The following is a 25852-nucleotide window of genomic DNA, read 5'->3' on the forward strand; positions in this document are numbered from 1 at the left end:
TTCGATCCACCAAGCGTGCCTCACGCTGCTGCACACCCTGTGCTGCGAGGGTGCCCGCTGCCCTTCTGGGGACTCCTGCAGCGTCCGAGAGGAGCTGGGAGAACAGCAGCAGTGAAGGCCGGGACAGCCTCCCCGTTTTCCGCTGCTGTGAAGGGCCCTCGTTCTTCGGCTTTGCTGCCCCGGGCCGCGCACTGCCCCCGGCCCTGCGCAGAGCACCCCTCCCACACACGGTGCTTCCGAGCCCTGGGCACTGCATCCCCTCCCCTCCGCTTCCCACCTCCGGTGCAGTGTCGGAGGGCGGCAGAGGGGCACTGGGAGGAGGGGTCGAGCCCGGGTTCCCGCTGCCGCCGTCGGGGCCCTCTGCCGCCTTCCCGGCGGGTCCCGCGGGATGCTGTGATACCGTCCCGGTGGAGCTCCTCTGCCCGTCTGCAGCGAGGAGGCTTTCGCAGCCTGTTTTAATTATTTATTTTTTTCTTTCCCTAAATCAATCCAACTTTTCTTTAAAAAGGAAAAAAACTTTTTTCTTCTTTACTTCCCCCCCCCCCCCCCGCGAGAGCCACTCTGTGGAAAGCCGGGGTGGTGGTGGTGGTGGAGGAGGGAGAAACCCCTCCCCTTCCCCTCCCCCGTGGCTCCTTCCTCGGAAAAGACACACTTGGGGGGTTTCCTCCCCTCCTCTTCTCTCTGCTCCCCTCCCCTCCGCTCCGCTCCCCGGAGCCGCAAGCCGCCGCCACCGCGGCGCCCGCCCGCCCCGCTGCTGAGGAGGGCCCGGGGGCAGCCGCGCCGCCACCCCTCCTCCCGGTAAGCCGCGCACCGGCCCCTTTGTGAGTTGAGGGGCAGGGGGGGATGCGGACCGCGGCGGCGCCGGGCGGCGGGGATCGGGGCCGCCTCGGTTTCGCTTCGGGGTGGGAGAGCAGCGGCGGGGGCAGGGCCGGGCAGCGCCGCTGTCGCCCCGGCGCTGAGCGCTCGCTCGCACCGGCGGTCCCGGAGGTGCCGAGAGTAAGTTGTGCGGCGTTAACCGAAAACGGCCTTTTGGAGCGGGGGGTGTAGAGGTGTCGTCTGCCTGTCTGCCTGTCTTCTCCGGACCCCCCTTGGCGTCTTAGAGCGGCGGGAGCTGCTATTTGGCACCGGGGGTGTTGGGGCTGTTGCTGGCAGGGGAAGACGGAGCGTGCTGGGGTTTGGGGTGCTTTCCCCGGTGGTGGGGGGTGTCAGGAGAGGATTCGTGGCAATTCACTGCCGGCCCTGAAGGGAGCCATGTGGCTTGCTGGGGTGGCTGTGGGGTGCTGGGAGCAGCCTGGGAGGCTCCGACGGGCTTGGGGCTTGTGCTGCCGTCAAGGTGTTCTCCACAGCATCAGAGCAAGAGAGATGCTTGTTTTATAGTGAAACCCGCTTAATTATGTAATGTCTCGGGTGGGTCTGTAGGGAAGCAGCCGCACAAGACCAGGGAGGGGGGAACCTGGTCTCCATGCCACTTTCTACTCTTCACGTAAACCACTGGAGAAGTGGTGTGCAGGGTGTTAAACTTAGTCTTAGCTGGAAAAGTGAGCTGTCTGCCAGAACCAAAGGCGTTACAGGGAAACGGGGTAACTGTGAACCCAGAGCGTACGTGCCCGTTGGGGTTGCCCTTGAAAGGCAGAGGAACTTGCCAGCCTCCAGACGTGGCACAGTCAAAACGCAGCCTCACACCTGCCTTTTCTCAGAAGATCACTGCTGCGCTCATGAAGAGCCTTGCAGGCAAAGGTTATCACTTGAAACCTCCTTGATGCAATCTGAGTCATGGTGCTCGCAGCCATGTAGGATCCGCTACTCACTTCTTCCCACAAACACACATGCTCTTACTGAGAATTTTGGAATAGTTACCACCTAAAACCTCAACTTGTGCTACTCTTGTGATCTTCCCCCCTGCTTTTTTTAGTTTGTGTATTCCTTCCTGTTCGGTAGAAGCTTGGCAACAGGTTCTGTATGAACCCTGGAGGTAACTGAAAGGAACTCAAGAATGTTAAATTTATGTCCCTGGCTTTTTACTTGCCTGCATGGGTGAAGGAGGGGGATGTGGCTTGACCATTGTTCTGTAGAGTTGAGGGCAAAGAGTATTGTTAGCAAAGTGCTATTTAGGACTGTGTGGTCCAGACAGTGCTGTTTGCTAGACCTAGTCCTTGCAGTTCTCAGAGAACTTAAATGAAAACCCCAGTCACATGTTGACCATGCTCAGCTCTGTAAAATGGGGTGGAATCAGAAATAACTAGTTTTCTGATGCTTCATTCTCTGCTGACTGTACCCTTAAGAGGGTATGCAGGCATATCTTGTTTCTCCAAACAGTTGGGACTGCAGTTCAGATGCTGTGTGAACATCAAATAACTCATTCAAGTCACAGCAGGGTTACGGTCATGTGCTTAAAAATTATGCACATCCACAGAAGTTTGTGGGACTGAGGCTCTATTATCACATAACGTTGGTCTTGATTGAATCAAATTACAACGAGATGTGGCCAGTTGCTGCAGATGAAGCCAAGCTTTGTTTCTGTGTTCATGAGCGATTCTGCTGGGTATGCGATTTAAAATGTAGTTGTTGAAGTAGGGATTCTTGTCCCCTCCAGAGTGGAAGGCTCTTGGGCACAAACCCATGGGATTATTGGGATGCCAACTTCCCACACAGGTTCCCATCTTTTCCTGAGCTAGACTGAAATCTGGGCCTTTACTGTTTCTGTGCTCCTTGTTACGGTTCGGTATGTTACATGTCCTTGAATAACCTGGCTTATCACTTACTTAAGTGTAGTGGGGTTGAGAGGCGACACGTTGGAAGGCACAAGTAAACTGTGCGGGGTGCTGAAAAGCAGGCATAGAGGAGCACCAGAGAAAGGCTGAGCTTCTGCACATCCTTCCAGGTGGGTGTCCCTGTCCCTGCCCCACCTGCTCAGAGAAGGCCAAATTCAATTTCCAGATGACAGCTTCAGACATGCAGCCAGTGCTTCTTACCCTCAGTCCAACTGGGATTTCTGTGAAGTTGGTGGTCGGTTTGCGCAAGGATAGAGCTGGAGTTGGGTGGTGTAAATTCTTAGTTGCTGCCACTAATGCTGTGGTTGCATTGCTGAGAAACAAAGGAGAAAATGTGCCTTCGGAGCTGTGTTTCTTCCCTTGCTTCTCTTTCTCTCCATCCCCGCTGGGGATGTTTTGTTCTTTCCTCTGAGTCTTCCCCTGTAACTCCTCACCACCCCCATCTTCCCCTACCACCCACAGGCTTCTCTTCCCTGGTTTCTCCTACCTTAGTTTGGTCAGCAATAAACAGATAATGCTAATACTTAAATATGACACGATTTGGGTCGGGTTGACGCTGTGGTTAGATTAATAAAGCTGTGGGGAGGTGGGATGTTCATGAGCCGTTATTCCAGGTTGCTGCAGACCTCGGCTATTGATGCTTGCCAGAAGCTCTCAAGCCAGGAGAGTTGCATCTCTTTCTGTAAATGAAAATGTGGATGCTCCAGACAAAAGCTGAGTGTGTCATACAGGGGTGATATCTTTATACAAAATAAAGGTATTAAGTGTGTGTGTGTCATTAGGAGGCATCATACATCATATATTTATTTAAAATAATGCAGCTAAATGCTGCATGAATTAGATCCTTGATTACATGTAAGTAGAGGCAGAAGGCAGGCGTGATATCAACTTACTCCCTTCTGTACTGTCAGTCTACACTACTGCCTGCTCTTCTGGTTTGCATTTGTGCATATCCTGTAGCCTTCTGCCTCAGTGAGGTATTTATTATCTCATCCGTTTGCTGAAATCAGTTTCAGACCCTGAAAGAAAACCCTAAAAAGTGCAGTGGTGTTTGATATAGCAGGATTTGGTGGTTTGTGTTAGTGAGTGGTCAAAATGACTCGAGCAAAATTCATCCCCCCCCCCCCCCCCCGCCCAAGCACAAGATTGCAAGTTAAGATTTAGAAGCAAGAGGTATAGAAAGTCCTACTTTTTAAGCTTCTGGGAATCTGCTTGTGTTCAATAGGTGTTTAATAATATAAAAATGTTAATTCAGTTTTAGTAAAATCGCTAAATGCTGGGTTTGTGTTGCCTTTGGAGACCATAGAGCTGCCCCCTTATTTTTGTCCTCTTCAGTGGAGAAATGAAAAGGCCTGTGTGCACTTCACAGGAAGTGAGTGTCTGATACAGGCTTGCAGGCTGCACAGTTCCAAGAACTGCTCTCAAGGTATTTTGATAATGCACATTCTCTCTGCCTTCTCCCTTCCTGCACCCCATGCGCTTTCTGTCCTTCTTGTCCACAAACACATGCAAAGAATCAAAGGGTGCCAATATTAAATTTGCAAATAGGTTGCTTCAGCTTTACGTTGTGGCTGGCAAAACTGGGTTAAGCTGGCAGCACTCAGTATGCTTTATTGCTGAGAGTTTTTGTCCTCCCCCTTGCTCCCTGCAAATGCTGAATACAAGTTTTAACTTCAGACTGTGACTTGTGCAACAGGGGTTTTTGTGTGCGTGTATGTGTGTGTGTGATCCTGCAGTTCAGAAACAGTTTTTGGATGCGCTTTCATACTTCCTCAGTAGCAAAGTTTATTTGGAAACTTAGGCTGAGGCTGTCAGGGAAGAAAATAAGTGTGACTATTAGCAGTTGGAAAATGTCAAAGATCTCCATTAGTGTTCTTCCCATCTGAACTTCATAGCTGGGCTTCTGGGCTTCTCCACAGCTTACTGAAGGTGCCTTGCTAAAGCTAAGGAGGGTCCAGCATAGGTTTGCCTAAGTTGGCATGCTAGTGATGACGTGCAGATGCCCTTAGGAATGATTTGAACATGCTTTTCGACAGACCAGCAACATTGTTCTTCATCCACGTTTGAGTTCTTCCTTGTCTTCTGGTGAGGCTTTGGGGGTGTGGAGGGAAGCCAGGGCTGCAGAAGCATTCTTCAATCTGGCCTGCTAGAAGTTATGTTTGTCCTCCGAGGCCCAACTAAGTGACACAGTGGACCAAGAGCCCCACTCAAGGGGAATCTGGGACAGAGGGAGTGTCTAACTTCCTTGCCATGGCCATTTCTGATTCTGAGCTGCTTTAGCAGTAATCAGCTGAAATCTCCCATGTGTGTAGGATGTGCACCAGCATTGAAGTCAGCACATCCAAGTGAGAGGTGCAGTTCTTTTTAGTCGTTAAAAAAGTAAGGGAAAAACGAGCTAAGCTTCTTTAACTACTCTTTAGCAAGTCCACAGTTAATTCCTCACAGTGACTTTATATACCCTTGTTCTTCAGTTTTGCATAACTAAAAGACGTTTATGCCTTCTGCGGAGCTCCCCTTAGTCTGATGTAAAGTCTGAATGGTTAAGAGGTAGCCTTAAAAGGTGATGCTAAAAAACCCAGCATTTTTGCTGCTGGATTTCTCTGCCTAGGGTCGCTAAAGCATAGTGTGGTGGGTGCTTCACAGAAACAAAGCAGAGAGAAAGAAATGAGACTCCTCAGATCAGCTCTCCCACTTTCCCCAGCAGCATCATTTTAAAGTCTATGTGATTGGAGTTTTTCCTTTTATGAGTTTTTAAATTAGTTGCTTTTCAATCTCAGTCACCTTTGAACTTCCTCTCTTCTAGTTTTATGAAAGAGCATAAAAAGAACGGCTCGATTGTACTGTGTCTTTCTCTTGCATCCCCTTGTATCTGTCTGCTGTCTAATCTGAGCATGAAGTTTCTCCAGTCTGGACACTTGCATCTGACTTCTTACCACCCATCTTTAGGCCCATCCCAGTTGTTTCAGCTCTATTTGTTTTTATTTAAGGTGACTGGAACTCAACGTATTCTCTCAGGTGGTGATGTTACTGTTACGTTCCCACCCATCCATTTTGCAACCTCGCACTTGTGTTTGCCTCTTGGTTTTTTAATGATTGCTTTTGCATTTGGAGCTAGAGCTTCCCTTAATGAACCCTCAGCACAGTTACTCTGCTCATTGGTCAGCTGGGATGCTTAATTTATCGCTCTTAAAAATATAGGCCCCATTTGTTTCTCTAAGGTCTGTATGCACTTGCCAGGACAGAGTCTTACCTGACCTCCTGGTGCTTGCCAGCCTGCTGAATTCTGAGCAACCTCTTACTTCTCTGGCCTGCAGGGTAAAGTGATTTTGCCACTGTTTGCCCTGGCCTTGCTGCTTTTCCAGCTGGCTGCCAAGATTTCAGTAGCATGAGGGTGGAAGCTGCCTGCTGGGGGACAGGGTTAGACCTCCAGTGTATGAGATGTTGTGGGCAATGGCAGCTTGAAGATAGGGGGAGATGATTTCTGGGAAGGGACCTAGGTCAGCTGATGTGTTTGCATGGGCAGGGGGAGGAGAGCTGCTTGTGCCTGAGCTGAGGGAGGCTTTGGACCACTTATACCTACCAACCTGTCAAGCACCCAAGAGGGATGCTCTGCAAAGTGGGCTGAGTCAATCCAGGGGGAAGATGCAGCAGCTGGGAGGGTGGCAGAGAGGTGATCAGTTGTACAAGGGCTGAAATGCCTTGGTTTCATCAGGATGCCCCTTTTCCACCTCCCATCACCCTGGGATGTGACTGCTCTTTGTCTCTGTCCATCTGCTTTATGGGTACCCGGCTGCTGCTGGCTCTTTACCTCGTGCACCGTGTCTCATGTTTGACTTGCTTCTGGCATGGGTGCCTTGGGGAAATGCAAGGCACGTCCCAGCAGCTGTTGCTTCTTCATATACCATATTCCTGATGGGGAGCTCTGTCTAGGAATTACCTTTCCCAACAGTCAGGTAGCTATGTGCTGCTCTTGCTTTAGCATAACATGTCAAAAAATGTTCTTTGCAGCACCTGCAGGCCTCTGGCGGTTGGAAGTGGCAGCTGGTTTGATTGAGAAAGCACCTCTCTGCATCTCAACAAGCCAGTTCCAAATTCCGTCAGAATTCCTGGGTATAGTCCACTGTGTCCACCTGGCTTTCTGCTCTAATGCCACTTTTCCCCATCTTTTCTGATAGAAGACCTCCTTCCCCCACTTTAGACTAAACAACATTGAATACTGAGGACTCTCCTCAGCATCCTGTGCAAGAACAGTTATCTGCTTGCTTGTGAGTTTTCAGCAGAGTCCTCATCCCCATTGCACTCTCCCTGCCAACTAAAAGATTCCCCCAGAGGTTTTCTGGTTTTGATAAACTAAAAATGACATTTGCTTTCTGTTTGTCGTTTCATGTTGGCCACCTACTGTCCCAGTTTCGTGGCAGACATCCTCATGTAAATTTGCTCCCTGCTGTCAGTGATTTATATTTCTTTCTGTCAGCTCCACCAGGGTTAGCTTTTTGTCTTTTCAACTTTTCAGCTTCTCAACAACTGAGGTTGTTGAGAGACTTGGGCAGGGACAGCGGTTTTGTGGTGTGTGTGTTTGGTGCCTCTGATCCATGTCAGAGCCCTTGCAAGCTGTCGTACCTACAGCTGATACCTGTGATGTGACCTGGGTTGTCCTCTGAACCTGTCCTCTGAGCCAGGCAGCATCGCTGCTCTGTCGTCTGTGGGAGCTCTGCACGCTCTGTCACTTTAAGATTTCCTAAATAACCTCTCATGACTTAACTTTTTTTCTTTTGACTTTTGACTCTCGGGATGAGTTTCTTTATTCTGTGTGTTGGAAATCCCCGTTATAAAACTTGGTGTTGTGGTGCACTTTGTGCTTTCTGACCCTCACCCCTTCCTCTGAAGGCACGGTAACTGGTACTGCTTCATGGCCTCTCACACCTCCTGAAGCTGCTCCTCCTGAAGAGCGAAGGGAGGATACCTCTCCCCTGTGCCTCTGTGCTTTGGCTCACGTTGGTTAAGTAGTTGGGACTTCTCTAAAATCCTAGTTCTGATCATGATACTGAACCAGTTTGAGCTGCAGACGCTACTCATTTCTTCAAGTTAGCTGCTGCTTTGAATTCCTTTCCTGCTAAATGTGATGGTTTTGATAAGAGGTCATGGCCATTGCAGGGACCACTGCTGGCCTTTGCTTCTCAAGATTTACTTGTTTCCTCAAACAGGCTCCTGGAGCAACTGGGAAAAGTCAATTTAGCTGCAAGAGGCTGGAACGGAGGAAACATACGTGTGCTGCTGTGCTGGAGATGAGGGGAGCTGGTGAGGCTGAGTAGCCATGACTGGGGGATGCAGAGCTTTGCTCCAGTGGAGGGTGAGGATCCAGCTCTGGGCATCAATACCCCCTTTGCACTGATTGGTGGGAAGATGAGACAGAGCATTTCCAGTAGGGAGCCATAAAGGACTGGTGTTATCTTAGCCTCTTTCTTCTTCCTCATCGTGCCTTCTCCCATCTCCTTCTTTCTGCACCCAACCTGGGGAGAGCCCCAGTTACCTTCCTGGTGGGCTGCTTCCCCAGCCATCGGGCAGTGAGGTAGAGGAAAGGAAAGGCAGCCCTGCAGGAGCTGTGTTCTCCAGCTGAGCACAGAGCTGAGGCTTCATGTAGCTTCACTGCACTGGCATTTGCAGGGATGGTTGCTTGCTGTGAAACTGGAAAGGCCAGGAGTGATGCCACTAGGCTTCCCTCACTTACCAAAAATGCTGTTGTGTTGGCCAGAGGTAAGCAACAACAACTCTCTTTCCTTAAATCATGGCAGGGTAGGCACAGATGCAGCTTTGAAACTTAGCAGTAACCCCTACTGATTTTCTGACTTTTAATTTTTCATTCTTTTTTGCCCCGTTACAGAGGACGGGGGATAATTCAGTCTCCAATAGACGCTGTCTTTGCCTGAAGTCAGTTGATAGCTTTGATAGCTTTACTTACTGTGGAACATGCTCTAGTTGCTTGTGGCTACTGCACAGCAGCCTTCAAGTTCAGGGAAGCGATGCGGCTTGTCTGTTACCCTGAAACGGCAGGATTACAGTTTCACACTGGGCTGTTTCTAGGAGGAATCGCTGTTTCATTTGTAAGTAGTTGTTCTGAATGTGCACAGTATTTCCAGGGTGTGAGGAGGGGACCCTGAAAACAGGGTCTTTCTTCCAGCTCTTCCAGTTAGTCCAGCAAATGCAATTAGCTTTCCCTGTAAATTGCCACCTTCCTTTATTTTTTTCCACTTTGAAGCATGTAATGCTGAAACCAAACCTGCTTGAAGGTTTCCCTGCCTTGAAGAATATTTGGTGCACTTCACACTGTCTTGTGGGTTTTCTTGGGGTAAAAACCTTTCAGCTTGTATCAGCAAAGTGTCACATTAATGCAGAAAACACATGTCATGTTTTCCTACGATAAGAAGTACAAAGCCTAAATATCAGGAAGTTTTTTGTGGGTTTTGAAGTATGTTCTCCAACCCCAAAACTTAGGGACGGCTTTGATAAGACCCAGTCCTTGCAAGGTGTCCAGTGGCTAGTTCCCAGAGCCTGCATGCAGAATCCTCCTGCTCGATGACTCTACTTGCGTGGAAGCAGGAACTGTCACCGTGCGTGTGCTGCCTCAGCTTGTTTTATTTTATTAAATGTTGCATCCTGGAATGCCGGTTTCATAGGGAAACAAACACAGGTTTGGTTTGGGATGGTGTGTGTGGGGTGCGGGTTTTTTTTCTTTTTTCCACATATTCCCTCATGTATCACACATAATGGCAGCCTCGCATCAATCTCTATTTATAGCCATGGCATAAGAGATAGAGGGAACTGCAATGTCTCCTAGGCCAGCTTTGTGCTGGAGAAATCGGCTGTTATTAACATTGGTCCTCTTAGCTGAGCTGCACCACATTCCTCGCCTAACCACAGCTCCCTCTGTGCTCTTTGGCGCATGGCTGTCTGTGTGTCTCCTGCCTTTCCCTTCCCACTCCACAAAACCCTCTCTGGATCTGCCCTGGTCACCTTGGTTGTGGTAGGGTGCTTGCTACAAGGGGTGTTGGTGTGGTCACGCACCACGGCGGTGGCAGCATGGTTTAAACGGTTGCCAGTGTGTGGCAGATGGTGGCTGTGGGAACCAGGCTGGCCCACCATTAAAACACAGTGCTGCGTGCTTGGCTCTTACCAGGGAGGTTTCTTCCAGCCGTTTTCTGGAGCTTTGCTTTGGAACATCCTCTCCAGCCACAAATAAGTAGGCAGTGCATTTCTGCGGCATGCAGACGTGCAAGCAAGAAATGTCTGCTCAGGCTCTGCTGCTTGGAATGAAGACGCTGCTGCAAGGGCTTGCAGGGTATCTCAGGGAGAGCTTTTCCAAATTATCCCAGCCTCCATCTAACTGCTCTGAGAATGGTGGGATTGATAACTGGGGCACGATGAAGCTGAATGGAGTGGGTAGTGAGTGGGATAGACCCACAGTTCTGCTATGTGCAAGGCAACATAGCTTGTGGTGTGTGTGCCCAGTCTGGGCTTTGGGGGGGGGGGATTAAGAGAAGTGATGTTAAGTAATGGAGCATAGGGATGGAAGTACCATAGTAATGGTACTTCTGTTACCATAGTAATGGAAGCCTTACAGGGATTGTCTCTGAAAGGCATGATGAAGGCTGGGTTTGCTTTTTCAGCGTCCTGATGGGTCCACTGACAGATGCACAATTGCACATGTGGTGGCCTGCTGCTCCACCAGGTCAGTGGGTTTAGTTTTCCATCCGTGAGAAAGGAGAGCCTTGAGAGCTGGGGGAGCAGGCCAGGATGGACTGGATTGCTATTTGGATAACTCAGCAGTGAATGGCTATCTACACGGTTTCAGATAAGGTATTCTAAATGTTGTTGCAATGAGCACAAGTTTGAGTTTGCTGTTGCAAATCCTTAAGCTTATTCCTATTGCTGTCATCTCTTAACATATGGGGTTTATGGTTTCCACTTCCAGAAGATGATGGCCACTTTATGGTCTTTGCATTTGTCCTTAGGCCATCTGCGAGTTGTCTGGACCTAATCAACTTGTAGCTTTGTAAGTCGCAATAATAATAATAATAACAACAACAATAATCTGTTATCTCTGTTGTTAACTGAAGTGCTATATGCATCCTTCTACAATAATACAGGTCAAAGAGGTTTAGACAGACAACCTGTCCCTGGATTTGTTGTATGTTAGATCCACATTATGGCAAACTAATGGGCTTAGTCACCTATATGTCTCTTTTCAAAGGATGGATGTGCTTTTAAGTGAAGCTTTGCAAAAACTGGGAAGTACCGCGTCAGAGCTCTTGAATTTGGACCACTTCCAAGCCCGACATCCAGAAACTCATCCCTATGGGTGGTAAATATCAAGAGGTAAGCTCTTTCAAGTATCCTGGAAGAAGAGTGCAAGAACACATGATAGTTGAGTACTTGACGCTTCTGTTGAACATGCCAGATTTGTCAAGCTGTGGCTGACACCAGAGGCTGTGTGCAGTCCCCTCCTTTAGTAGAATTGTCTCCTTGTATGAAATACACTGCTTTGCCTGAGTAGTGAGCGAGGAGGAAAGCAGAATGCCCTGTGTCAAGAGCACTTATTTTGAAAAGCTCTTGAACTTGCAGTAAATCAGAAGGTCTGGGGAAACTTACCCAGTCTTTTAATTAGCAGGATGCTGCTTTTTAGGGTATGTTGCTTTGGCTGCAAGCTCTGTTTTGTCTTGCAGTAGGGAGGTAGAAACATGTTTGAGTGTTGGGGTTTTGGGGCTTTTTTGTGTGTGGGTGGGTGGGGGGAGCAAATCGTGGTGTGGCAAATCAGAAACAGAACTAATTACATATGACTAATTATGCATGTGTATTCCATTACAACCCTGGGTTGGTTTGTTCCTAATCCTGAGAGCCTGCCTATTCTCCTTGACATGGGAGGCCATGTACACATAGGACCTGTTGATTCATTAAAAGTGAACCTTAAATGTAATATCAAGAGCACTTCCAGGGCTAATATTAATAATTAACTAATGCTGTGCTGCAGGCCAGGCAGTCATCTGTTGGAAATGGGTCACTGAAGCTAAACAAATTCACACTTTCCGAGGCTCTGACCCATACGTAGATTTCAAACTGAGTGAACAAATTGTGAGGGTGCTATTTCTGCATTTACTTTGAATTCAAAATGATGACAGTCTCAGTTCTTAGTCAGGCGGACTTCTAGTAGCAGTGGATTTTTCTTAAAGGACTTGAGTGAATGACTCAAGGTTGAAAACTAGGACAGACAAGCAGCCCGAAACATATTACCTATGTTACTATTTTTAAAAGTAGCCTGGAAATGAAGACAGTTGCCTGCTTTGGTTTTCCTGCTCCAATTCATTTTCCAGCCTAGACCCACGAGACTGGCAAAATTTCTGTTTGAACCCAAGAGAAGTTGCTGTTTGGGAAGAATGGCTGTTGGTGGGAGCAGGGCTCCTTCTCACTCCCCTCGAGGCTATAGCTGCAGCCCTGAAGGCGTCTGTCGGGAGTATGACCTTCTTTTTCCATAGTAGCCAATGTAAGAGGGCTCTATACCTTCCTTGCCTAATAGAGAGGAGATGGAAAGGGACAGAGATGCTGTAACTTCTTGTGGTACCTACAGTGTTGAGTTTTCAGTGGTGATAGATGGCCCTAGTCACTGCACGTGGTGACTGTGTTTACTTGTGCTCTGTTCACTAAATCAGCTTCCCCTAAGATTTATTCTGACTTGCTGAACCATCCTAGCAGCTTTCAACTCCTGCTTTGTTTTATCTTTTTAAAGGAAAAGAAAACCCTGTCTTGGTTAACTCATTCCTACCCCTCCTAACTTTCTTTAAGTGTGGAATTTCTCTCCTGCTGTGACATGCAGCAAAAAGGCAGGATCTAAAAGGCAGGATTGTCAGCATTCAGAGCAGTACCAGGGACTTCAAATCACAAGGCTAGAAACTGGAGAAGCTTCTCAGGCTGCTCTTGGAAAGGGTGTTTATAGCTTTAGGTATGGAGACCTGCCTGACAGCTACATTATTGGCATTACTGTTAAGTTTTGAGAGAGATGCTGGGGGGCACAGATGTCTCCTTTCCAAAACTACTGTGCCCATGTGAGGGAAAGACGCCTGGCCCTGCCACTCCATGTCCTCTTCCCAGGTGTAGAGTGAGGTCCATGTGGCCAGCCAGCTGTCATGAGCACCAAAAGGAGCACTAGGCTTTTGAATAGCTGGCAAAGGGGGCTAGATAAGGGGAACCCTGCAAGGAGCTAAGCCTGACCTGAAGCTCTCCCTCCAGAGCAAGCCCTCCACAGGTCCCTGCCTGCCTGCCCGCCATGAGCCCTGATGTTCCTGTGAGTCTGCAGTGGGAGGACTGCCCACAGAGATGGAGGAGCGTGTGTCTTCCTCCACTGCAGGCTGCATGTCGGCAGACTGTTCTGCTCCAAGCACGGCTGCACTGTCAGCGAGTGTGACTGGGTTAATGGAGTATGTCAAGGGACCAAGAGCAGGCCATGGCGGTGAGCTACTGACTTGTCAGGCCTTGGGAAGTGGTATGTAACAGCTCAGCTTCTCACACAGAATGAGCCTCTCTGGCTTGGGGCTGTGGTTTTTATGTTTATGCATATATATATACACACATGCCAAATATATATTTTTTCATATAATTGAAATGACTTGGCTGGTGGCATCACTGAGTTCAGGAATTTGCGTTTCTGAAAACAGACATCCTGGTGATGACACAAGGGGCAGGAGATGAGCAGGGCAGGGACAGTGAGGCACAGCCCTTTGAACGCAGTACACAAGCAGAGGAGGAGGGCAGCACTGTCTGCTGGCAGGGGAAGATGTCTTTCCAGCAGAAACAGCAGTTAAGGGGCTGGAAGGGCAGGTGCAGAACTGTTCCTTGGACATCAGCAGTGTCTGGTACCAGCATTAAGTGGACAGCCTCAGCCCTGAAGTTGATGATGAACATTTCTCAAAGGGGTCTTGAACAGAGAGCTTTGCTTTCTCCTGACACAGTGAAACAGGAATCTCCTGGGATGGGGGAGTGGCTCATAAGGCTTGGTGGGAAAGGCTCATTCCCATCTTCTTTTTGAGTCTTGTTCTCTCTCCTTTTGTCAGAGAAGGGGTTGGAGAGGTGTGAGGAAACCTTTCCACCCTTCACTGAATTACAACGTAAGCGAGACTTTCTTGCTCTGGTGAATTGTTCCCTTCTGATTTGCGGTGTCATTTCCCCTTCTCAGTTTCAAGGCCACTCTCAAAAGCTCCTAAGCATCCAGCAGAGGGAAATACTCAAATAACCACGATCTGCTTGGTTCAAACCAGCCTGCTGAAGGGTGTGCTGGGGAGCCCTAGCTGTGAATCTCTGAGACCCAGTGGATGCAGAGCTCTGTAAGGTGCCACCATGCCCTGGTGGGGACCCAGCTGAAGCCCTTCAGTACTTAAAAGGGGCCTATAAGAAAGACGGAGAGAGACTTTTTAGCAGAGCCTGTTGTGACAGGATGAGGGGTGATGGTTTTAAATAGATCTTTTACGATGAGGGTGGTAAAATACTGGCGCAGGTTGCCCAGAGAGGGGGTGGATGTGCCATCCCTGGAGACATTTAAGGCCAGGCTGCATGTGGTTCTGGGCAATCTGATGTAGCAGAAGATGTCCTTGCTCATTGCAAAGTGTTTGAACTAGATGACCTTTGAAGGTCCCTTCCAACCCAAACCATTCTATGACTCCATTCTGTGATTTTTTCCTGCATGTATATCCCTGGTTATTCCTACAGATGGGGGGTAGTAACATACAGTAATTCCTTAGTAACCTCTTTGGTACTCTTGCTGGTCTTTCTTCCTTGTGAAGTGCATTCACTTGCCAAGTTAGAAGACGGTATCTGGTTTGCCTCATTCTTCTTCTGTCCCACAGGCTGCATGCGAAGGAGAAAGCATGATAAAGGCAGCATCTCTCCAGGATCCATGGGCTCTTTGAGAGATGATCAGAGGGAGGCCAGATGATCTGCACAACACGCACAACACTGCTTCTCATCCGCAAAGGCAGCATCGGAGTGTTCTCCCCAGCCCCGTGCCACCTGGCTTGCCTGATCGGTTCCGGATGTTTCGCAGCTGCGAATGGGAAATCCTGGAGCGATCCCTCAGTATCCTCCAGGCCAGCGACTTCTACTGGGGCCCCTTGTCTGTGGGAGAAGCTCACGCCAAGCTCCAGCAGGAGCCTGTCGGCACCTACTTGGTGCGTGACAGCTCGCAGGGGAACTGCTTGTTCAGCCTGAGCGTGCGGATGCCAACAGGGCCCGTCAGCCTCCGAATCTCTTTCCAGGAGGGCTATTTTCGCCTGAAGAACTGGTTTTCGGACTGCGTGGTCCGGCTGCTGGAGCTGGTGGTCGCGGGGACCCGGAACAACCCCTTGCACTTTGATGAGATGGGGGGAACACCCCTCGTCTTCTCTGAGCCCCTGTGCCGGAGCCGCCAGGCAGTGCCTATGCTGCGAGAACTGTGCTGCCAGAGCCTGCCTGCTAGTGCTGCAACAGGGGATGGAGCAGGGCTGGGGGGCTCCTCGGGGATGCGTCCGAAGGAGGAGGTGGTCTCACCCAGGGGTGGAAGGGGAGGGTCAGACAGGAGCATCGTCCCTAGCCCCTCTCTGCCCTGGGCTGGGAGATGATGCTGTGCACATGGGAGACAAAGGGAGATGCCTGTTAGGTGGCTGTGCTGGTGGGACACACACCACACCGATGGGGTTGGACTGGCTGCTGGGAGAGCAGGGGGAGCAGGGCTAGAAACCACTGGCTGTGACAGCTGTGTCCTTGTACATGCACAGCATGTGTGGCCTTCCCCAGAGATGCCTGGGGTAAAACCAAACCTGAAGAGCAGCGACTTCCCCCTCCCATCCCCTCCAAGTTCTGCTCTTTGCTCCATTTATAACTTATAAGCTTGAGAAGAAGGTGAGTTGCCTGTCCTCCCAGGCCAGCCCTGCATTTTCTTCCGTCCCCAAGTGCCTAAGCTTGTTACAAATTTGCCCTTGTGAAGTGGTGTGGCTGAGTCCAGTGCCACAGCAGTGCAGCTCAGGCATCTGCAGACTCATGTAGCCATGGTGGAGTGAGACCCATTTCATTCCTTGCAGCATGAATGTGGTGCCTGCCGCTTCAGAGGCTGACGTTTGCACTAAAGAGAAACCATTGCAGCCATGTACAATACATGCAGCTTCACTGGCTTTTGCATTGCTTTATTTGAACAGATTTTGGGGAGTGCAGATGAGTTACCTTATACTAAGGGCATGGTATTTCTGCATAGGTAATCCTGGTTTGAAGAGTCAGGTCTGCCCTGGGAGGATGTGCAGAGATGGGATCCAGCACCTTTTCTTATGCTCATCTGATGGTATGCTGCTGCCACCTAGGGAGCATAAAAGGACATTTTGGTTTTGCCTCCAAAAAGGCAAAAGAATTTTTTATATAAGGCTTTACAAAATTTTAATAAACATGTTTTTACACTAATTTTAAAAAGTCAGTGAATACATGGTGATATTTTCATTCCATTGCCGTGTTGGAAACTCAGCTTAGTGCCAAGACGTGGCAATCAAACTGAAACCAAAGAAGTGAATTTCTTTTAAAGACCAAAAGCAGAACGTAAGTGAACAGTCCTAGTTGGGAACAATAAGCTTAACTCATACTGTATTCAAGTAAAGAATTTTCTAAACGGAAGATACTTCCTATTAATACAGGGTTGAGATTTCCAGAAGTATTTTTAGTACCTTAAAAATTGTACGGTGTTTGAAAGAAGCATGAGAATTCAAGATCCTAGAACAGGGCACAGCATCAGTGAACTCAAACTGGTGAGCTCGAGTACAAATGAGAGGGTCAGCTTAAATAAGGTTATGGTTCATTTCAGGGTTGCAGGCATGTATGAGGTCATTGAAATAAGTGACTAAAAGCAGCTATGTGAAAGGAGAAATTGAGGTACTGTAAAATCAGAGCCGAACCGTTCAGCACATCCCGAGGCATCCATAGCCAGGCAGGCAGCCTGCTGAGCTCACGCTGACTTTCCCCTTCAGACCTGTACGGGGGGAAAGCCAAACATGAGGGGGAGATTATTCTGAATTTGCTCTTTTGGCTTCAGGTATCTTATCAGAGGAACCAAAGCATGGAGTCAGCAGAGACACAGAGAGACGGGTGTGATTCATCACAGGAGCCTAACTTAGACATTGAATCATTCTCTGGAGAGCTGTGTTGCTTTGCTGACAGCAAGGTGCCTGCCCTCTTACCTCAGGGCATTGGCTTATGAACCAAGGTAGTTAAATAAGTGCCAGAGGAGTGGCCATCTTCTTGCCACTGGCTCCTCTTGGTCCCAGGGAGGCTAGGAGCAGCTCAGTGGCTCTATGGCTGCTGTGGCTCTTGGGCCAGTGCAAAAGCGTAAGCTGGGATTGTTCACTGTCACAGGGTCCATGTGCAGAGTGATGGCTGGTGTGTGGCTATGGTGTTGCCTCTTCCAGAGCTGTAGTCTGGTGCAGGGCCAGGGCAGAAAGCTAAGCACATAATTTATCACTTCTTGTCACTGGGTTCATTAGATGTGGTGAACTGGAGCCCTCAGACAGGCTGTGATGCCCTGGATGAGGGTTGTGTGCCCTGCATTACCCCAACCAGTGTCACACATAGGGCTGGGTTTCAACCTGCCGTGAGAGAACAGTCCTGTGCATCCCCTGCTCAAACACACATCCTGTCACTCAGGGTTACTGGTATCTGCAGCTCCTGAAGCAGCACTGTCCAGGTACTGTTAACGTATGCAAGGACCAGGACGTGCTGGCAGACAGCAAAGCTGGATCCTCATGCAGGCTGCCTGGTAGCAAAGGCCAGCAGCATCCTGGGCTGCATTAACAGGAGCACCACCAGCAGATGAGGGGAGTGATCACCTCCCAGCAGTCTTCGTTCCTTAGACCCCAGTCAGAATATTGCATCCAGCTTTGGACTCCCTGGTGCAACAAAAAATGTAGTAAGTTGGAGTGAAGTTAGGAGGGAGGGTGACCTCAAGAACCTCAGGGGGCTGGAGCATTTGCCCTGCAAATAGCAGCTGAGGGAGCTGGGCTTGTTCAGCCCAGAGAGGACATGGCTTCAGAGGGACCTAACAGCAGCTTGCCTGCACCTACTAGGAGGTCAGCAAGGAGCCAGGCTCACCAGTGGTATGCAGTGGGAGAGCAAGCCACAACAGACATAGGGAAAACAAGCCCAGGCTGGCTACAAGGAAGCCCTTTTTCTATGAAGGTAGTCCAGATGGGAAGTGGATTGCCTGGAGATTTTGTGTGGTCTCCACACTTGGAAGGTTTCAGAGCCCAACAGGTCAAGCCTGGAGCAGCCTCTCGTGACCTCAGAACTGGTGCTGGTGTGAGCCTCAGGTTGGGCTGGAGGGGACTCTCAGGGGTCCCTTCCCCTGAACAGCTCTGCAGTCCTGTGTTCGCATAGGGCAGAGAGGTGGGATGGGCCATGGAGGAGGTGATGGGGCAGAGTGGTGGCGGTGGTGTCACTGCAGGGGCTGTGGTTGCAAAGCCCCCTGTGGAGGGAAGGGTGGATGCTACACAGGGAGTGTGCTGCTGGTGTGCAGACCGGGATGGCGGCATGGCGTGCTGGTGGAGGGAAACCGCCCGTGCTGCTGGGAGCATTCCCGGGCCACACACGTGCTCCAGCTGCTGCTGGCTGCCATGGATTTGCCCTGGTCTTGAACACCATCCCTTTGCTCACCCTCAGTGCTTTGTGTGTAGAGCTCCAGCAGAACACAAGTCTCCTATAGCTCCTATGCCTGCCCTGCCATCCCCTGTGGGCATTTCAGGTGGCTCTGGACACTTGCGTTTTGAGACTCTTCCCTGGCTTTTGGGTGAAGGCCCTGCCTTGGTGGGGTAAGCAACACAGCTGCCCTCCCTCTCTGTCTGCTGTGGGAGGAATGGGGCTGGGTCTGCCACCCCAGGCACCCTGCCTGTCCCCTTGATCCTTTTCTTCCTTGGCGGTGTTGATAACAAGCTGCCTTGTCTGCCTTACCACCTTCCTTTTGGAAACTGGGGAGGAGAGAAGGAGCGGGCTCATTTCTTCCATGTTTATAACTGAGCACAGGAATGTGTCTGGTTTATGGCCGTGCTTGTACCTCACTGAGGGAAGAGCTTTCTGACTGTATTGCTCTGACCTGGCTGTGAACTGTTCTCATTTGGCTGAAAACGAGCATCTTGGGTTGTATGGCTGGGGATTGCAGAAGAGCCCCATTTACAGCCAGTATTGTGCTTTAGGAAAATCTCTCCAAGGGGGGGAGGAAATGGTTTGGATTTTAATGAAATTTACTTTATTTTTTGCTTTTTTTTTGCTTTTTTTTTTAATTGCACAGCAAGTGCTCATCTCCATCTCACAAGTCAGTCACTTCCATGCAGGGCTGCAGCGAATTGATTTGGGATTTGTGGATGAAAAGCAGCGAATGACTGCCAAGCATTGTTATATTAAGGAAGTTTAAAGCACATTATGGGTGAGTATCCTCATTATTCCCAAGGAGAGGTTACTTTGCAGATCAGGATTGGTGCAAGAAAGGAAATCAATCTGGGAAGAACAGGAACATGAAAAGTGCATGGGCTGTGGCAGGCGTTACAGAGCCCTCCTTCATTTTCTGCTTGGATGTTGGAAGAAAAGCCTTTTTCTTTCAACTCTTGAGAAGATGTACAAAGCAAAGCCGTAAGAATGTACATCCTAGGGGTACCTGAGTGGGAGGTGTTCACTTTAATCACCCTGCCTCTAAACCAGTCCCTCTGCCTTGTAGGAGCAGCTCCTGGTGGCCCATGTCCAAATGTTTCTTTTGGTGGCTCCTAAAGGGACTTGCAAAGAAATTACAAACTTCCTCACAAGCTCTTGAACGCCATTTGGGGAATAGAATGAAATTGTTTGCATTTTTATATGTTATGTTATACATTTCTCCAGCTGACTCATTTCAGTTTGTTGAGGAAACTTACACAGCCTCGCAGATGTTTTTTTTTCAACCGTTCTTCCTAACAGCAGAAGTTGAAAAGTTTAGTCCTTGCGAGAGGGGCTTCCTCTACCAGCCGGTTCTGAAGGGCCTGGATTTCAGTCCCAACACGCTGCAGGCATCCAGCTGGAAACTGCTCTTCATCTGCTCTCAACTAGCTGTCTGTTAGCAGTGCTCCGGGGCCTCAGGGGTTAATTTCCCAAAATCCCTCACTAAAACTTGTTAATAACTTCCATATGTACCCATGTGTGTGTGCAGGAGGGGCCCCACAGCCAGCAGCTCTTGTAATAGTACTTGATTACCTCTGACATCAGGGTCTGTATGCCATTAGGGATCTGCCTCGATGGTTCAGGATTCACTTTAAGAGCACAAGTTTGTGCAAAAGCCTTTCCAAAAAATGTATTAATATTTGGGCATCCTCTGTGTTTGGAAATGAGCACCTCCTAGGCAGTTAAGCTTCAAAATAAAACCTTCTGTGTACACATAGCTGGGTCTTGGTTTTGGACCCTTACCCTGATGTCCCTCCAAAAATATGTAGTTGCATAATTAGTCTTTAAATGTGCTAAACCCCTTAATTTACAAGGATACGTTGGTTAGGGGAGTATGATGGCTTTGTCTCACTGAGCTCATTTTGCACCAGCTCCTTAGATGTTTGGCATCACTAACTGCATGTGCTGGAGCTTTCTGCCTGCCCTGCGGCGAGCGCAGGGCTACTGAGGGCAGTGTTCAAAGGGAAAGCAGGTGTCAAAGGGAGAGGGAGATGTGGCAGAGCTGCTCTGCGACTCCCGATGCCTCCCTGCAGAGCCACCTGGTCTCTGTGTGCTCCTGCTGCCTTGTGATCTCAGCTAGAGCTGGTGGAGCTGAGGTTTTGAGTCAGGCAAAGCAGAGTACTTCCAAATGATTCCTGTGTAAGGGCTGGCTTGACAAACCAGATGTATTCAGCTGGAAAAGAGCTGGCTGAGGTCTGCTTCAGAGATCTGTAAAGCTAAGTGCCATGGAATGGGTGACCACGTAAGTGTGTTCTGTTAAACAAAGAGGCATCTGACGAAATACTCAAGTGCAAGACTCAGAGGAAGCAGGAGACATTTCTTCATGTAACATACAGTTTAAGCTGTGGAAATCCCTGCCACAGACCACTGGCAAGGTTAACCTGTTTGTGAATACAAAAAGGGATTAATGGTGACTAATGGAGCACCGATGGAGGAGGAAAAGCTGGGTTAGGAAGTAGGGGAGAGCTGGGATCCAGGTGCAGCTTTCAGCTCTGTGCCTTATTGGGCACCTCTCTGCTACAGGAGGAGTGTGGGAACAAGCCAGCCTAAGCTCAGACTTAGGCTCAACTGCAGGGATGCAGCTGAGGCCAGCAAGGGCAGTGGCTCAGCAGGGGATAGCTGAGCCCTGGGGTGTGTGGAGCTCCTGGTACCCATGCTGGGGCCTCTCGAGGCAGAAGGGGTGTCTGCACATGGCAGACCTGTACCCCCACCTCACAGCCTGCAGCTGTGTGCCCTCACAGCAGTTTGACAGCAGCCCCAGTGGGAGCAGCCCTTGGATGCTTCCTCCTGGCTTCCAGAAGCAGAGAAATTGGGACACCCATCTGATGCCTGGAGGCAAGAACCAGTACTGGCTGGGGAGAAAAACGTTGCCATCATCCAGAATGAATGAGAGTCTGATTTGTCAGCTGAGGGTCTCGGGGGAGGCCAGCATCAGCCCAAGGTGATGGCTGGAACTGGTCTGCTCAGCCATGCTAGCTGGGGACAGGGCTAGGTGGTCCCAGCCTGACTAACCTCATCTTAGAAAGGAGCTACACAGCTTTGAAAAGAAGCTGTGCAAAACACCATACAGCGGTGGCAGCCTCCTATATCTATGTCTGATTCATCCAACCCAGAGTAAATGATGTGCACACACTTTTAAAGCAAGAGTTTTTTAGTTCCCGCGGCTACCTACTTTCCCAAGACACCACCCTTGCCATCAGAGCTGTCAGTTTTTGAGCTGGTCCCAGATGCTATTGAAGTCAATAACCCGACTGTTGTTTCCCTTGTATGATTTTGGATTAGCCCCTCCACTCCCTCTTTTTTTGTCAGGCCAATGTGAGCAAATGTGGGTTTTCCACACTAAATGTAATCAAAACAAACCCTGCTCCCACTGGCTTGTGCAACAAATCATGCTGGGGGAATTGCTGGCATTTGACGTGATTAGCCCAAGCACAGATGCCTTCCAGCTCACAAACAATAGCCTAAAGGATTGGAGAGGATCACAAACAAAGCACTTACAGACAAGACAGCATTTTCAAAAGGGACTTGAGAGCTTATGTCCATTGGGGGTTTGTCTTTCAAAAATAAACCAGAAGTAAACAAATTGACAAAGACTGGCTCTAAAGAATCTAAGAGAATGAAAGCGAGGAGACTGGATGTGGTACTCCATAAACAAAGTTGGAGGAAAACTTAAGGCAGGACTAATGTGTCCTTTTAAACTCCTCAACAAAATGTGCTGACAGCCTTGGGAATGGGTAGGCACTGGAAACCCCACCTGTGTGCTGATGAGGCCAGATGGGATATAGAAAGGATGCAGGAGGAAAAGAAGGTCCTTAAAAAGCAGTGGGAATGACAAAAGAATGGAGCAACTTGTGTTTGTTAAGTTTTATGGGAATTCAGCCTGAAAGTTCAGTTTTACTCCCTGCACAGTAAGCTAGGGACAATTGTGTGAATTTCAGGCTGAAAACAGGTAATGTAAGCCATAGTTTTTGTGTCCTGCTTATATTCATTTTTTAAATCTATTTTTTTATAATAACATTCTTAAGTATGAGTTGAATTCTTTTCAGTTATGTCTCTCTTCTTCTGGCCTTCACAGAGTGAAATAGTGCCCCCTTTCACACACCCAAGAACTCCTGCAAGAGGCCAACAAAGTTCTTGATGTTGCTGGAGTTGCTCACTCATTTAGCCACCACAGGGAAGGAGAGCTGTGGTGGGAGCTTGCCAGCATCACTGTAACTGAGATGGCATTGCAAGGAATGCTGAGTCCAGAAAGACGCGAGCATCCGTCATGCCTTCCCTGGTTCTGTGCATGCGTGGAATGTGTGCACATAGCAGACACCCTTGTTTAAAGGCTTCAGCCTAAAAGGTAGCAACTATTCTGACCACAGAGCATGTACATTAGAACAAGATATGCGCCAGGCCTTTGCCACTAGACTTTTAGGTGCACCTGGGCTTGTTGGGATTCATTGAATCTCAAGCCTAAAATAATACAGGTGCAAAACCAGATGTTCTAGGTATTATCCAGCCTCCTTGTTGTAAACCTCAGTCTGTGGTACTGGGTTGGGAGGGACTGATGGCACCTTTCATCCTTGGACTTCTGTGAAGAACCCTCTAAGTCATTGAGATGGGAGAACGGGGTGGTGGAGAACAGGAGCTGAAGGTCTTTTCCTTCTCTTATGGACTGTGCAGGGAATTGGTCAGACACAAAGGCAACTCTAATGTACCTGCCAAAATACCTAAAATAAGCCATGCAAACAAATCAGTCATATGTTATCCAGATGGGACTGTTCAAATCCAGTAATAGCAGTAAAGTGCTCCCGAACTCTGCAGAGAGAGAGATTATAGAAGGATCAGGTATTATAGTGCCTTATTATTACCATTCTCATCATTCTTTCTAACAAAGCTTTTCGATAGGGTGAAAAAACCTCTTGCAGGAAAGCGTAATGTGTTTGCTGGCACTTTTTCATTCTTCCTTCCAAGGCTGTTCAAGTCAGTCCTTGTAAGTGGTGTTAATAAATACTGTAATGATCTTGGACTATATCATCTTCCAGATGATACCTTCTTTAGCATCTCTCAATGGTCCTGACTACATCAAACCAGTCTCCCGAAATGCCTCACTGTTGCTACCACTAGTGAAAGCACCAGCAAAAATACCCCACAGCTGCTCTGATCCTTGCTTTGATACATACCCTTCCAAGCAGAGTTGATGAATGCCCTTAAAATATCAGTGGCAGCAAGTGGCTTGTCTGTCTATATAACTGTTCCAAAGCTGGAAGAATACAGGTGGAATTGCTTAGCAAATATTCTCTACTTTGGGGAAAGTCACAGAGCCAGAGGTACGTATCTGCAAGTTGTTCTCCCCCACCTGAGTCCCATCTCCTCTGCACACGATTGGTGCTTGTGAGAAAAGCCCAGGGTTATGGGAATCAGACTCCAGGTAAAACAGGAGTGGGGAACACTTTCCTTGTCTGCAGGTTGGTCGTGTGGGCTGGCCGCACTGAGAGAAGGAAAAAGGGCTCCTGGCGATTTTTTCAGCAGTATCCCTTTCCAGGTCAGTGCATATTCCTGTAAGTATTGCTGTTGGAGGGGCCTGATGGTGCAAGGGAGCCGTGCTCACCATGCAGGCACAGCCTCACAGCAGCTCTGCAACCCAGCACCAGCTTCCCAGGCAGGGGATTTCTCACGGGAGGGGAGTCCTGTGCAGCTCTTCCACTTCTGCATCTTGGAGCAACTTAGTATAGGGAAAAGCAGTCAGTGAGCGTGTGGACAATAAAAACTCTACCCACGCATCTCATTCTTAATCTGCAACACTCCCTGCATTGCCATCCTCATGGCCCTGAGTCAGCAAAACCCTCACACCTCTCTCAGCTTGGAGAGTTGCCTGTGCCTCTGTCAAGTGTTACAAGGCAGGAGAGCATCTCTCCCAGGCTTCCCATCTCCATGCCCTGCTCACCTGCACATCCTGGGCAAACCAGGAGGAGAAGTGGTGTAGTTCAAACTTGGGGGGACAGGTTGGGTTTGCTTCTTGGGGCAGGAGGAAGGGGTGGTGTGCTGAGATAGGTCTTTCTCTTTTCTCCTTCTCTCCTCTTGTCCTCTCCCCTGAGCACCTTGGCAGAGCCTTGCTCTCAGCTCAATGAAAGTAGGGCAGAGCCTAACCACATTTCAAGCTGTCTGCGTTTTTGGATTCTGGGTAACTGTGATCTTTATCTGTTCCTAGAAAAGATTTAAACAATTTATAAACCACAGCTGGGCAGAGATATTAAAGAAAGCAGTATAGGGGTGGGGAAGGATGTCCCCAGCGTGTGCAGAGCAGGGAGAGGGCAGTCTGTGGGAGAAGCCATGGGCCTGGCTGTGGTAGAGGGTCTCAGCATGGCTACTTGGGCTGTGAAGGATGCAGGGGGGAGCCTTAGGGAAAGCTCAACAAGTGTTAGTGGCTAGGTATAAAACGGGTGTGTATGTGTATATAGATGCATACATATATACGCATACATCTGAATGTATATGTACATACATATATATATATATGAGAAGAGGAAATGGAGATATACTTAGCCACAGGAGAAGGGGTCTGAAGCCTGCTCTGGTATCCACCTAGTCCCACCTCCATGCACTTGTTCTCACTGAGGTTATGTCTCTGTGCAGACAGGACACACTTCCTCTTGCACTCCAGGGCTTTTGCATTTCCCACTTCCCATCCCTGTGGAATGCACATCTACCACCACGTGGTTTTCCAGGCAGGAGTGACGCCTTTCACTGGAAGAGATGGAGTGGATTCAGGCTCAGTTCCCAACCTCCAAGCCCACAGAAGGGTTCAGAAAACCCCTCCAAGGTCTCCCACTGCCCCATGGCAGCCTTGGCTGCTCCCAGTGCACTCAGGAGTGGTCTGCAAGGGTGTGAAAAACAAAATCCAATCTTCCTGCATGAGGCCAGAGCTACAGATCCTTGTCCTGTAGTCCTGCCAGCCAAGGATGTAGACGGCAGTGGGAAATAGGGGGTGGGGAGGGAAGACAGAATGAAATACATTTCTATACTGGCAAAAATCCTAGCAGAGAGGTGGTTCTTCCAGCAAATGCTTTTGCCAGGATTCTTTATTTAGCTTGCATAGCCAGAATAGGCCCTGGTGGCAAAAAGACATTTTCCTACCCTAGGAGAGCGTGCTAAAACAGCTGTATCAGTCTGCGTATTCTCCACATTTCATGGTAAAAGCAAAGTTAAGGAATTGATAGACAAAGAAAAGAGCCATACTCATTTGCCAGCTTGATTCTTAGCTACTTAATCTCTTCCCAGCCTTCCTCCCAGGAGCTGGCAGAGGCTTGGTGTGCAAGAAAAGCTGTGCCAATCTAAAGTGGGGTGTGACTGCATGCGTCTGTTGT

The 25852-nt window shown here is 49.0% G+C and overlaps 1 protein-coding gene across 2 annotated transcripts; it reads left to right on the plus strand.

Annotated features, from left to right (window-relative positions):
- Positions 1–612: 612 nt before the first annotated feature.
- Positions 613–16238, plus strand: LOC130610734 (suppressor of cytokine signaling 1-like). Of its 2 annotated transcripts, none has more exons than XM_057430814.1 (3): positions 613–798; positions 11020–11144; positions 14660–16238. In XM_057430814.1, exon 3 carries the CDS (start codon positions 14726–14728, stop codon positions 15407–15409), a length of 684 nt encoding a protein of 227 aa, XP_057286797.1. In that variant the 5' UTR covers positions 613–798; positions 11020–11144; positions 14660–14725; the 3' UTR covers positions 15410–16238. The 2 variants fall into 2 exon arrangements, with proteins under 2 accessions (XP_057286797.1, XP_057286788.1); XM_057430805.1 differs by lacking the exon at positions 613–798 and adding an exon at positions 815–996.
- Positions 16239–25852: the final 9614 nt, after the last annotated feature.

The sequence above is a fragment of the Pezoporus wallicus genome, unplaced genomic scaffold (assembly GCF_028554395.1).
Source record: "Pezoporus wallicus isolate ANWC-B61680 ecotype Strahan unplaced genomic scaffold, APGP_CSIRO_Pwel_v1 scaffold_3294, whole genome shotgun sequence".
Taxonomy (NCBI): Eukaryota; Metazoa; Chordata; class Aves; order Psittaciformes; family Psittacidae; genus Pezoporus; species Pezoporus wallicus.

What these genes read in the sequence shown, in the direction of transcription:
- LOC130610734 (XM_057430814.1), top strand. Translation starts at nt 14,726, where the DNA reads ATGATCAGAGGGAGGCCAGATGATCTGCACAACACGCACAACACTGCT.